The sequence below is a fragment of the Panthera tigris genome, chromosome B3, assembly GCF_018350195.1.
Source record: "Panthera tigris isolate Pti1 chromosome B3, P.tigris_Pti1_mat1.1, whole genome shotgun sequence".
NCBI lineage: Eukaryota > Metazoa > Chordata > Mammalia > Carnivora > Felidae > Panthera > Panthera tigris.
In genome coordinates, this window is record NC_056665.1 from 40,002,007 (window position 1) to 40,016,395 (window position 14,389).

Genomic DNA, 14,389 nt, shown 5'->3' on the forward strand with positions numbered 1-14,389 from the left:
GCCTTTATTTCCCAAGTCACGATAAAGGCTCAAATCCTAGGACAACCTCCCTAACTTCTTTGACTAAGTCAAAACCTCTTTTAAGTTCTTCTTACCCAGTGTTTTCCTCTTTGTTTGTACTTCCGTTTACTGCTGCACCTTTGCATTTGTTTGCACGATTACTTGATTAATGTGTTTTCGTTACTAGGCAGGTAGTTCTACGAGAAGAAGACCTGTAGCTGTTAAATTGTTCGCAAAACAGCTAGCTCCGCAAGACGAACGCTTACTCATATTCAGGAATTGACGAACTGCAGGAATGCCAACCTACTGGCGAGGCTCTCTGGGCCGGAAGCGTTCTATAGGCGTCGCGCGCGTAGTACGTCACTTCCCCCTACCGCCTCTACAGGAACCACTCAAATTCCTGTCACTTCTCTGACTACCTTCGTCGTGGACATGGCTCTGCCGCCCTTTTTCGCCCCAGGTCGCCCAGGCCCGCCGCCCCCGCAGCCGCCGCCTCCCGCTCCCTTCGGCTGTCCGCCACCGCCGCTGCCCTCCCCGGCTTTCCCGCCGCCTCTTCCCCAGCGGCCCGGCCCCTTTCCGGGGGCCTCCGCCCCCTTCCTCCAGCCCCCGCTGGCTCTGCAGCCCCGGGCCCCCGGGGAAGCCTCTCGCGGCGGTGGCGGCGGCGGCGTCTACTACCCGGTGCCGCCACCGCCGCTGCCTCCGCCGCCGCCCCAGTGCCGGCCCTTCCCGGGGACTGACGCTGGTGAGCGGCCACGACCGCCGCCGCCAGGCCCGGGGCCGCCGTGGAGCCCCCGTTGGCCTGAGGCGCCGCCGCCGTCCGACGTACTCGGGGACGCGGCCTTGCAGCGCCTGCGCGACCGGCAGTGGCTAGAGGCGGTGTTCGGAACCCCGCGGCGGGCGGGCTGCTCACTCCCTCCACGCGCGCCCGCCGGGCCCAGCCTGGGCGAAGTGCGCGCGCGGTTGCGCGGGGCTCTGCGCCTGGTGCGACGGCTGCGCGACCTGGGCCAGGCCCTGCGCGAGGCCGAGGCTGACGGCGCGGCCTGGGTACTGTTGCATGCCCAGGCTGCGCCGTTGCGCGCCGAACTGTCCGAGAGACTACAGCTGCTGACCCAGGCCGCCTATGTGGGTGAGGCGCGGCGGAGGCTGGAGAGGGTCCGGCGCCGCCGGCTTCGGCTTCGCGAGAGGGCTCGGGAACGCGAGGCCGAGCGGGAGGCGGAGGCCGCGCGAGCAGCGGAGCGCGAGCAGGAGATTGACCTCTGGAGGGTCAAGTGCGTGCAGGAGGTGGAGGAGAAGAAGCGGGTAAGAGCGGCAGATGTGCGGAGGCTGGGGGGTAGTTCAAGTCTGGAACCTGAAGGGCCGTGAGGTTTTGCGCTGTCGTTTCCTACAGCTAAGCCTTTTTTTTCCTCAGCCGTAAATTAAAAGGTATCCAGCATTTCCGACATCGTATCCCTATACTGATTGCCTGTTAATGTTGTATAATACAAAACACAAATGGTCTAGGTGCACCGCGAGTTCTGTAAACATAAAGTATAGGATTACACAGTGGCGTTGCAGGGATGACGGACGCCCTGCCTCCTATTACAACGTTCTGTCCGCTTACTAACATTCAAGGCAAACAAGAATCTGTGTCCTTGCTTCTTGTACTGGTCTGGGTGATTTTAAGAATGCAAAATATATAACACGTGGGGCCTTGACGCAAGGAACATATACTCTAATTGACTGATGGGGCTATAGTGATGACTTCTGCAGGATCCCTTTGTTTAGGAGTTTTAAACCAGATATTACCAACACCCTCCCCCCGTTAAACAATGGTGTTTTTGAGCACTTGCCAAATACTAGGTGCTACTCTAAATTCCTTGCATATAACAGGTCTTTAATCCTTGTAACAACCCTGAAAGGTAAGCCATTTTACAGATTAGGAAATTGAGGCCTAGAGAAGTTAACTTGCCAACAGTCACACAACTGGTTCCTAGCTGTTTTGCTCCTGATTTGAGCCCAGGTTGGTTGATTCCAAAGCCTCTTGATCTTAAGCTCTTAAGTAGGGGCCACAGTGAAACTGGAAATTGGTCAGATAGTTGTTTAAGGCATTCTCATTACTTCTGAGTGCCTGTAGGTGCTTCCCCTGTCCCTTCACTCTACAACTAGTTAGTATTTCCTCCTTCTCATACTCCTTGTGTCTGTTACTGCCTAGATTCTGATACAACTCCTTCCAGAAATGTAGTGATGGCAAACTTTGTCTTCACACCTCCAGGAATATCAGTACTTTTAAGGAGAATACTTGGAGGCAACACTGTAATCTAAGGAGTTTGTATCAGTTTCACAGACATTTAATAAGAACCCATTATGTGCCAGACCCACTGCTGGGTGCTGGTGACAGGGACGATTAGGATATAGTGCTTGTCCTTGAGGGGCTTAGAGCCTCATGGGGACCATGTCTATACAGCATGGTATGTGTTAGGGTTTCAACTGTAAGTGCTATTGGAACCCAGAGAAGGAATATCCAATCTGTTGGGAAACAGGGTAAGGGAAGGCTTTGTGTATGAGATAGGGGACGTTTGACCTGAGTCTTGAAGGAAATGTCAAAGCCAAGTGAAAGCAACAGGTGCAGTTCCAGGCAGAGAGAGTAGTACAAGCAGAAGAAGGAAACTGTATGATGTCTGTATGATGTGGTGGTATTGGTGAAATTACAGGCACTTATTTGATACACGGGTTGAGAGCTTTAGGCAAAAGGATCTTTCTTACCACCCACAATGAGGGGGTTGGAGACAGGGTCCTGTGAGTGGTGGTTTAAAGAACCAGAGTTATTTCGTCTACTTGTGAACCAACTTAAGAGTAGGATAGGGTCTTATGAAATCTTGCCGTTTGCAACTACGTAGATGGAACTGGAGGGTATTATGCTAAGTGAAATTAGTCAGAGAAAGACAAAAATCATATGACTTCACTCATATGAGGACTTTAAGAGACAAAACAGATGAACATAAGGGAAGGGAAACAAAAATAATATAAAAACAGGGAGGGGGACAAAACAGAAGAGACTCATAAATATGGAGAACAAACTGAGGGTTGCTGGAGGGGTTGAGGGAGGGGGGGATGGGCTAAATGGGTAAGGGGCATTAAGGAATCTACTCCTGAAATCATTGTTGCACTATATGCTAACTAATTTGGATGTAAATTAAAAAAAATAAAAAAATTAAAATAAATAAAGATGGTAATGGTGTATATTTAAAAAAAAAAAAAAACAACAAAAACGAGTAGGATAGGGTCTTCCGTGTTTGAAAGGCTGTCGTGTCACAAGATCCTTGGCACTTTAGAACACTGGAGTGCAGGCTATGTGTGTTGGGGGTCACTGACAGAATTGTAGAGTCCTGGGCCTTTCCAACCCCATTCCTTATCTTCCATTCTAATCTAAGTCTTTGGGTCCAGGAATCTGCACTTTGAACAAGAGAGCCCCAACTTAAAGTAAGTTAGATGCAGATGTTCCTTGGACTGCACTTGGAGAAATTCTGAGGAAAAAACAAAGATGAGCTCCCACATGGAAGCTGCAGAGATTAACCCCTTGGCTGGACCGGAGTGGAGAGCAGTTGTGTATAGCCCAGGAAATTGGGATGTAGATCCTGTGGAAATTCTTATCCCTGAGACTGCCTAATCATCTGAAATCTCACTGCTGGGCAGCTGTTCTCTGCTTTGAGGTTGTTCCTAATACTAGGTTTCATAGACTGTCTTTCTTTTCCAGGAGCAGGAACTTAAAGCTGCTGCTGATGGTGTCTTATCTGAAGTGAGGAAAAAACAAGCAGACACCAAAAGAATGGTGGACATTCTTCGGGCCTTGGAGAAGTTGAGGAAACTCAGGAAAGAGGCAGCAGCAAGGAAGGGTAACCATGGCTTTGCATTTCTACTTGGATTTATTCATCTCATGCCTCACTCCTTCCCTTTCTTTATCCTAGCGCCCTCTCTCCCCCAAATTTTTGAAGGAAAATGTTTGATAATTAATTATTTTCACCCAGTAAGGTAACAAAGTTTGTCAGTAGTACCTCAGAACCTTTGAAGCAGGAAGCCTCAGAAATTGTTCGTATCTTGATTGACAGGGTTGAAAAGAGAGGCAGGTGTGGGAACCCACTGCACTGCCTTTCCCTTGATTCATCATCCCCTCCTCCCCCGCCCCCAGGCATTCCTGGCCACTTTTCTGAGTGAGGTTGGCATGGCTAGTCACCTTTGCCCATGTGCCAAGGCAGAAGCTGTCCTATATTTACTGTTTACTTTACTTTGCTTTAGAAGGTGTTGAAAACTTGGCATGCTCCTTTGGATATATTTCAAACCTGAAACATTGATATTTTTAGAGTTATGAATGGTTGGATAGGGCAGGGAGCACCTTGCAGAGTGTACATGAATGTTTTCAGCTTACATGGCTGTCACTTTTGGATCAGAAAATCTCATTGGTTTCCTCTTGCCTCTAGAGGGAGCACTGGTTTTCTAGAAGTTCCCTAGTTGTGCTTTGAACATTTGCCTATCTTGATCTTTGCTTTTGCCAGTCTATTTGTGTGGAGGGCCTTTAGTCCCATCTTTGCCATTTTAAGTTCTCACTGTTCTTCAAAACTAAATACAGATGCAGCATCCTCCATCCTTACCAGAAATGGGCTGAGGTGACCTGCTCCTTCTCACTTGTACCTGGTTTGGACCACATACTGCCTTATTTAGTAGGCTATAGGCCGTTAATATTCACCAAGGATATTTGAGAGTACACAAATTAGCAAGTACCATGGTAGCAAATTATTTCCCCTGTGTGGCTTAAAATATAAATGAAAACTGTGAGTCAGACCCTTCGTAATTAAGTTTCATTGGGTTGTGATCATTATGTATTCAGCCAAGCTCATTTACTAGCTAAGTGATAAGTTTCTGCATGCCAGCCTTTAGAGCGGTTGATTCAGATTCAGGCCTCAGATGACCCCCATAGCACATTCATGAGTCAAAAGGGAGTTTGCATCTACTGTGTCTAGCCTTACCTCTTTTTTACGAGAATGAAAACCTGAGGGCTATTATTTAATATTCCCCTACCCTATGTCCTCTGTGAGGTGAGTGGTCAGTAAACTTTTGCCAAGTGAATTTACTAGCATAATTTCTCACTCTTAGTCTTCCTCACTTTCATCCAAAAGAAGGAGGAAATTTTGGAGGAATTGTGATCTATAAAAATAAGCAGCCTCTGTGGAGTTAATGGGCTTGGGCGTAAAATGATTTGGTAACAAGCAGCTAGTTGCGTTATATACTTAATACTTCTCTCTCAAGGTGCATATACCTCCAACTAAGTACTGAGAGAATGAGGTTGGATATGTAAGTAAGCAGGGCCACATTGCAAAGTGTCTTATGGGCCAGACTAGACTTCTCACCTATGCTTAAAGGTGAGAGGAACCATGAAAAGTTCTAAGCAGAAAGTGAAATGACAACAATGATTGGTGGGCAGAGCAGAGAAAGGTTTGCAGCATCTAGGAAGAAGGGAGGAAAGGAGAGAGACTAAGAAGGCTGTTATAGTCTGGGCACAGATAATATGGGAGTGTGAACTATGGGTCATTAAGAAATGAATAAAGGAGCGAGGGAGAATACACGTGTATAAATAAATAACTTGGGGAACTCAGCAGTAGTAGGAGGAATATACTTGGTGTTGACAAGTTCAGTTTGGGACCTGTTGAGTTTGAGGTGCCTGTTCATCAGCATGTAGCCACAAGTAGGAATAACCTTAAAAGAGTTGTATGGCCTGAGATGAGGCCAAAAAGACAAAATCCTAGGGAATGTAAAAATAAAGATGGATAAACAGGTGGCCACAAGAGAGGTCAGAGAGATAGGAGAAAAAGGTAGGTCCTCTGCCTCCTTCTGGAAAGTGGCAAATGCTCAGAAAGATTGTGTAATCTCAGGCAGGTTACTTAAACTTCTCTTTGCCTTGATTTCCTCATCTGTAAGAAGGATGTTTCTAAAGATTAAGAGACATCCATGGGAGGGGTGCCTGAGTGGCTCAGTAGGTTAAGCGTCCCACTTCAGGTCAGGTCGTGATCTCACAGTTTGTGAGTTTGAGCCCCGCATCGGGCTCTGTGCTGACAACTTAGAGCCTGGAGCCTGCTTCAGATTCTGTGTCTCCCTCTCTCTCTGCTCCTCCCCTGCTCATGCTCTGTCTCTCTGTCTCTCTCCTTCAAAAATAAATAAAAACGTTAAAAAAAGAAAAGAAAAGAAACATCCATGGGAATTAGTACCCAACAGATGATCAGTGACTTATGCTAGGTGCATTTTTTCAGTGAAATGGTATGGGTTGAAGCCAGACTAGACTACATTAAAGAGGGAATAAGAGATTAAGAAAAACAAACAGTGAATTCAACTTATTAAAAGTTTGCCTGTGGTGCTCACCTGGTTCAGTTGGTTGAGCATCCTACTCTTGATTTTGGCTCAGGTCATGATTCCAGGGTTATTGGATCAAGCTCCGAGTCAGGCTCTGCGTTGATGTGGAGCCTGCTTAAGATATTCATTCTCTCTCCCTCTCTCTCCCCTCTCTCTCCCCTCTCTCTCCCTCTCCCCCCCCTCTCCCCCCCCCCCATCCCTCTACCCTGCTTGCATTCTCTTTAAAAAAAAAATGGGAGTGGGGCACCTGGGTGGCACAGTTGGTTGAGCGTCCCACTTCAGCTCAGGTCGTGATCTCACAGCTTGTGAGTTCAAGCCCCGCGTCAGGCTCTGTGCTGACAGCTTGGAGCCTGGATCCTGCTTCAGATCTGTGTCTCCCTCTCTCTCTGTCCCTAACCCACTCGCATTCTGTCTCTGTCTCTTTCAAAAGTAAATAAACATTAAAATAAAGTTTAAAAAAAGAAAAAAAGGTTTGCCTCTGAAGAAAGGAGTGAGCAGTTGCCCGGTTGGCTCAGTCAGTTAAGCATCTGACTTGAGCTTTAGGTCATGATCTCATGGTTAGTGAGCCCGAGCCCCACCATGGGTGAGCCCTGCTTCTCTCTCTCTCTCTCTCTCTCTCTCTTCCTCTCTTCCTCTCTTCCTCTCTTCCTCTCTTCCTCTCTTCCTCTCTCTCTGCCCCTCATGGGATTCTTTCTCTATCTCGCTCCGCCCTTGCTCATTTGCACTTTCAAAAAAAAAAATGAAGAAAGGAGTGAGCAAGATCAATATATGTGGAGTGGTAGTGTGCAGGGGCGGGGCGGTACCCTTAGGGTTGTGGGGAAAATTTGAACATGTATAATTGCGGAATGAGTAGAGGGAGAGGGTCAGAGAGACACAGGAAGGATACTTGACGGCTCAAAGTCCTGTAGAAGGTAGGAAGACTCCGGTCCCAGGTGGAGGTATTAACTTAAGTGTAGAAAGATCTGTCTCCACTAGAATGAAAATGAAGGAGGGGGCGCCTGGGTGGCTCAGTCGGTTAAGCGTCCGACTTCAGCTCAGGTCATGGTCTCGTGGTTTGTGAATTCGAGCCCTGCATCGGGCTCTGTGCTGACAGCTTAGAGCCTGGAGCCTGCTTCAGATTCTGTGTCTCTCCATCTGTCTGCCCCTCCCATGCTCATGCTCTGTTTCTCTGTCTCTCAATAATAAATAAACGTTAAAAAAAAAGAAAGAAAGAAAGAAAGAAAGAAAGAAAGAAAGAAAGAAAGAAAGAAAGAAAGAAAGAAAGAAAGAAAGAAAGAAAGAAAGAAAGAAAGAAAGAAAGAAAGAAAGTAAGTGAAGGAGACAAGGAGGGGTAGTAATGCAGATGAGTGAAATCGGGGGCCGAAAGTTAAGAGATGTCCTGCCTGCTAGCCTGTGTTCTGTAAGATAGGGTGGATGGTTTGCTGAGAGGCAATAGAAGAGAAAGGCTTTAGGAGAGCAGTGAAGGTTTGAAATAACTGCTGTGAAGAATGGGTGGGAGCCAACTAGAAACCCATGGGAGTTTGGTTGTAGGCAGGTGCTGTGGGCCCAGCTGATGTAGTTCTATACTGGCACTAGGCTACAATATCAGTACTTGCAGGAGTATTCTGCAGCTGGCAGGTGAGCACAGAGCACAGAGTTGTTAGGGTTTTGCTTTATGGGTGACCACAGGTTTTGATGAAGACCACTAGAAAAGCGAGTAGATTTGGATACGTTCATTTGGAACTTTTCGTGAGGCTGACAAGAGTCTCTGGGGAGAAGGAGATAAGACTACTGGGAAGGTAGAAAGTCCTAGTTTGGGAAGAAAAGAATTGTGCTTAAGACAGGTAGCAGGGTTTTTTGATCATTCCAAGGCTCAAAGACTGGACAAAGCCCTAAGGTGTGGGTGGCTGAAGGGGAAAAAAGGAGAAGGTACTGGTATGTAGGAACTGCAGGAACTGGATGAGTGAGTGGTGGAGGTGGAAGGAACTAACTGGACTGTGTCAGTACATGGGGCCAAGAGGAAGACTGGGTGAGGATTGTCGTTTCTGAGGGAGTAAGTCATGGTGATCAGAAGTGATCAGTGAAAGGGTGAGGGATGTTTGGGTTCGTGGTTCAGGCCTAGCAGCCTGAGATGGGAACAGGCCACTGCTCCTCATGGGATCTGGAGGCACTTTGGGGCTGATGCAGTGTCTGTAATTTCACCATACTGGCAGATTTTAGTACTGTCTGGCCCTTTACAGAAAAATTTGCCAGTTCCTGGTTTAGGTAAAGAAATTAAACAAAATCATGAAATTATTATGAAACAACGTAGTGACAGCTTGAACTTCTCCATGCGTAAGAATTTTGTGTGTATTTGGAAAATATTTGGCAACTTAGTAAAAGATGGATTTGAGTTGTAGAGTTTCCTTAGTTGGGAATGAGTGCCAGCCATGAGAAAATGATCTGGAGAAATGTTAGCCATGGAGGTGAGGCTAGGAGAGCTAATTCCATAACCACTTAGTCGCAGTGGTTGAAGGAGAAAAGAAGCAGACCTCCAAAGGCCTTGATCAACTCTTTTAGGAAGCAGTTTATTACCACATTTAGGCAGTCTTGAAAGTACTCATGAACACTTCTTCTCTTGAGAATTTATCATATAGAAATAATCAATAGAAGGAAAAAAGTAACGTGCCCAGGAGTATTGATTGTAACAGTATATGCTAACAGGACATTTGGAACAGCCTAAGTGTCCAGAAGTTGGGAGCTTGTTAAGTAAATTATGGTACATTGAATTGATGAAACAGGATAGAGCCATTAAACAAATAATTATAAAGATTGGAAAAGAATGTAGAGAATTGACCTGGAGCTGTAGAAGTTACACATACTATGTTGAACTATGTGAAGTTGATAATGTATGGACAAAAATGACTGCAGAATCAATGGGGGAAATAAAAATGGTTTATTGTGTTAGTGGGATTTGAATTTTTTTCTTCCTGGTATCCGGTATTGTTAAAATGCTCCCATAATAAATACATTTGCAAGGACTAACAGGATGGACTGCACCCAAGTCACTCTAGGATGAATCACCTAGCAGCTCCAGCAGCTTTTATGTCACAGAGCCATGTGGCTAGTGAGTGCACAACTGCAGCCTACTCAAGTATTCATTAAATTTTAAGGTATTTTCCTTAAAAAATAAATATAAATATAAAAAATATTTTTCCTTATGGAATTTTATGAAAAATTTCACACATGCACAAAAATAGAACACCTAAATAAAATACCCATAATCAACTATGATGCCCCTGTCACACATAATGAAATTAGTAATAATTCTTTGGTATCACCTAATAACTAGTCTATCATCACATTTTCACAGTTGTGGCTCTAGCTGTGTTGGCCATCCTTTTAGCTGACTTCACAGTTAAATCAGGGTGACTAACCATCCCAGGTTTCCCAGGACACTGGGCTCTCAGTACTAAAACTGGGCAAACTGAAATATTTGGTCATCCTACACTAAGCAGCAGACTGTGAGGTTAGTAGGTTGGTTACATGTATTTCTTCCTCACTATCCAAGTGTCTTCTCTTAGAACTTCAGATTCAGTCAGAAGGTAAATTGTTTATTACTTGGTCTGGGAGCCTGTGCTGTGAGAATATCACAATGAAGAAATATAAGAGTTTCTCTCTTTAGTGAGCTCTCTGTCCAACCAAAGGATCAAAACCATTAGAAATAAAATCAAAGGTTAAGTGGTATGATCCAAAGAGAGGACTTAGAGAAAGTCAGGGTGAGGTCAGATTAATTGGAGACTCAAGATCAAATTGAGCCTTGAAGATTGGTTAGAATTTATAAACTAAGCAAATTCATAATGTAAGTAGGACTTTGTGTCTGCTCAGTAGAACACATGTTGGGGATAAAAAGTTGTATCTAAAATGCTGTTTGGATCTCTTCCTAGGGGTCTGTCCTCCAGCCTCAGCAGATGAGACTTTTGAGCATCATCTTCAGCGACTAAGAAAACTCATTAAAAAACGCTCTGAATTATACGAAGCTGAAGAGAGAGCCCTCAGAGTTATGTTGGAAGGAGAACAAGAAGAAGAGAGGAAAAGAGAATTTGAAAAGAAACAGAGGAAAGAAAAAGAGAAAATTTTACTTCAGAAGCGTGAAATTGAGTCCAAGTTATTTGGGGATCCACGTAAGTTCTTTTGTAACCAGTGGAGAAAAGGAAGATGCTAGATCGGCAGCTCTTTCCCTAATGGATGATCTCAACCTAAACTAAGGTGGTAGGCAGCAAATGAAACCTTTGAGACTTAAAATTCTGAACTGTGTACTGGAAATCATGGATAAAGATGAAACATTTGATCGCATTGTTGTACTGTCATAGTCATAGGTTCAGTCAGCTTGCCTCTAGGTATGAGACATGATGATGTGGTAATGTGCCTTTTCTTTTTCAGATGAGTTCCCACTTGCACACCTCCTGCAGCCCTTCCGACAGTATTACCTCCAGGCTGAGCACTCCCTGCCAGCACTCATCCAGATAAGGTCAGAGGGGCACTCTCCATGCCGCCTTCCCCTTAGGTAGCAAGAAGCACTTACAGTGTTTATTTTGTTGAGGTGTATTGCTTTTTCTTTTTTTAGGTTCCGTACAGGTTTATATAAAGTTTTTAATTCTGAGGATGCCACATAAATCTTGTTTAGTCCTCAGTCCTTGAGAAATAAATGTCTCTTTTAACAGGTGAAGAAACTGAAACTCAGGTTGTGACTTGCCCTTTGTATTATCTCATGCTGTAGTTGTTACATTGACTTAAAGCATCGGCTTCCTTTTCCTAATTCTCTTCTGCTGCTAAATAGACCAAGGGAGAGAAACCCTCCCTATCTACTTGCCTGTGGAGACTGATTAAGTCCCAAACTGACTTGTGAGTTCTTACAGGTCGAAGCCAAGAGAGCTAGGAACAGGGGGTCTCATCTTAACCTGCAGTTATTAATGAGCTGGGTAGAGTTTTCAACTCTTCTGGGTCTCACTTTCCTCACCTATAAAATGAAAATGGTAGACTGGAATGTGGCCTTCAAACTTTAGCAGTAGTGCTCTTCCCAAAGGCAGTCTTTTGAGAAATCCATTTGTAAAACAGTTTGAATGAATGGGTTCCGTAGGTGTAGACAGTTTAAATCTGTTATTGACTGGAAGCACTTTGTTGTTTCTAGATTCCCCAGAACATCTGCTTGGGGCCTAGTGGTCCTCAAAGCCTGGTTTGACAATCACTGAACTAAGTGATCTATCAGGTTCCTTCCAAAGCTCTAATGATGGTTATTAGCATACCAAGTTTGTGTTCTGGGAAAAGTATATTTCTGGTTAATATATAAGTTTTGGCTTTTATTTATTTATTGAGAGCAGGGGAGGGGCAGACTGGGGTTGCGGGGGCGGGGAGAGGTGTGCGGGGAGAGAGAATCCCTAGCAGGCTCTGCACTGTCAGTGCAGAGACCGACGTGGAGCTCTATCCCACAAACTGTGAGATCATGACCTGAGCTGATATCAAGAGTCAGACGCTTAACTGACTGAGCCACCTAGGCACCCCCAAGTTGTAGCTTTTAAATATAAGTACAGTTGATTCTCATTATTCACGGTAGTTATGTTCTATAAAAGCTGCAGTGTTGAATTAGGGAATGCCAAATTCTGTTCCTAAAGGAAATACAGGGTTTGGTTCCTGTGAGCCTCGGACCACAACATTTTCGTGAACCAATCAATACATAACATTGTTTTATGTGTATTTCTTTTAAAAAACACTTTGTTTAATATATATTGTCGATTCATTAACACTGAACTCATAGTTAACAGCATTATAACTCCTGCCTCAACATAGCTTTTCTAATATACATGTACTCTCTGTAAGGCATATTCCAACCTTCTCATTCTAGCTAGCACTGCAACAGTATACTTAGGGGCCATCTTAAATAGCAAAATAACAATAAAAGCACAAATATGTGAAAAATGCAGTACTAAATACACTGCAAAAAGGACACTTTACAATATGAGGCTGAAAACAGTGTCACCTTATTTGACGACAGTGAAGACAGTGTCACCTTATTTGACTTCAGCTGGGAATGTACCTGTCAGTGACTTAGATTTTTCATGGCTCTGCATGTTGGCAAGTGACCATGAAAGCACCACAAGTAACGATTATGAAGTTACACATAAATTTTAGTGAATAGGCAACTTTGCGATTATGGAACCTGCAAATAATGAGGATCAACTGTATATTTATTATTGGGTTACCCATAAGATCATTCGTTGTTTGCAGTTTTTTCCCCCTTTATGTGTACATTTAAGAAATACTGTCCTTTGCATAATGCCTAGAAGTCAAATTCTTGAGTGGACTGGTACATCAGTCATTTGAAAGCTAAGTCCTGAAATAGAGTATTTAGTTGCTGAACATCTTGCTTGGAATAAAACAAATAAACAGTTGTTCTACAATGTTCTTATTAAGGCATGATTGGGATCAGTACCTGGTGCCATCTGATCATCCCAAAGGCAACTCCGTTCCCCAAGGATGGGTCCTTCCCCCGCTCCCCAGCAACGACATCTGGGCAACAGCCATTAAGCTGCATTAGTAAAGACGCTCCAGAAGTGTGGTCCAGCCAAGGCTCTTTCCAGCTCTAAATACTAGTGATGACACCATCTTCTCGTGCTATAGACTAAACCACAACCTCTAAACTCCATGTGGCATTGTTCTACCCAGAAGTTACGTTTTCCTTGAGTGCTCTGTCCTGGCCAGAGATGCCTCTTGAATCAGGAGATTAATATGTTTCTTCAGGAAAGGACCTAGGTGAACTGGGGTTATTACCACAGAAAGTGACCTTGGTTCGCCGAATTTGCCTCTGTTTTGAAGGGGCTTGGTTCAGAGTGACTTGTTAATTTACTCTTTAACTTCTTGTGTGGTGATGGGTAAGTACACTGCATACGCTCAACACAAATGTGCATTGGGTAGACTCAGCCCTTCCCCCAGTACTGAGTGTGAAGGCAAGCTTTGATGTAAAACCTCTTTACCCTCTTTACCCAAAGAACCCTCTCACTTCTACGAGGAAAGGTCAGAAATGCTTTATCTATGGTTTTATGAATCCCACTTTTGGTGCAGCTTGAGAGGCTACAGACTGGGCTGCCAGAAAAGCTCATGGCCTAGTCTGGTAGTCATGTGGAGAACTTGGAAAACCTGTATCCATATTGGATCGTGTTTTAATGGATAATGGCTGCATCTTCCCATGTTAGAAGGATCCTAACAAAAACACGTGTTATTTAAGTTCCTGAAGATCTAGTTGTTCAGAATCCCCAATGATAGAAATTTATCTTAACCTCCCTCAGTCACATTGTAGGGGCTGGTATAGCTGTGGAATTTTCTTAGGAACTCAAACTTTCAAAAACACCCATGTAGTTAAAGCTGGGAGGAAAGCAGATAAAAATAGTAAAATTTATTTTTTTATATTCATTAATAAATGCTATTGTGCCTGGGAATGATCAATCATAACCTGCCAGGGTTTTTGTTTTGTTTTGTTTTGTTTTGCTCTTTGTCATTTATCGTGTTATTTATATTTCCGAAAAGCTAAATAAATATCATTTTTATTTTTTAGTTTGAGCCTTTGCCCCCAAGTTTGTTGCCTACCAAATCACTACACACACTTTAACATGAATGAAACACATTTTCACTCCAAAATGCAAACTTGTCAAATAGACATTTGTTAGGAGAAGGTGAATCTCCAGCACCAAACTTTGTGGAATCCAACTCTAGATAAGCAGGAAAGGACGACAACCTTGGAAATGATTTCGTGTAGTTGGAAGTTCTGGGGTACAAGATGCTAACACCTTTGTTCTTTTTCTGTTTAATCTGCAGTGTTAAATTTATATAGTATGCACTTCAGAGTTAACAGATAGGATATGAGGGCCAGCGCTCCAAAGTGTGTGTCTAAGTTCATATACCTTAAAATCTGTTGTGATTAGCCTCACATAACCCCCATAGGCCTGTGTGCCCTTTTATAAATCCCCACCATTTGCTGTCTGATGAGATGTAGGAAGAG

General features: G+C 44.2%; 1 protein-coding gene across 1 annotated transcript; it reads left to right on the plus strand.

The window, feature by feature from the left end:
- The first annotated feature begins 361 nt into the window (after nucleotides 1-361).
- PDCD7 (programmed cell death 7) lies at nucleotides 362-13,944 on the plus strand. The gene is made up of 5 exons (XM_007084655.3): nucleotides 362-1,299; nucleotides 3,734-3,872; nucleotides 10,284-10,520; nucleotides 10,780-10,867; nucleotides 12,808-13,944. Exons 1-5 carry the CDS (start codon nucleotides 433-435, stop codon nucleotides 12,929-12,931), a joined length of 1,455 nt encoding a protein of 484 aa, XP_007084717.2. The 5' UTR covers nucleotides 362-432; the 3' UTR covers nucleotides 12,932-13,944.
- Nucleotides 13,945-14,389: the final 445 nt, after the last annotated feature.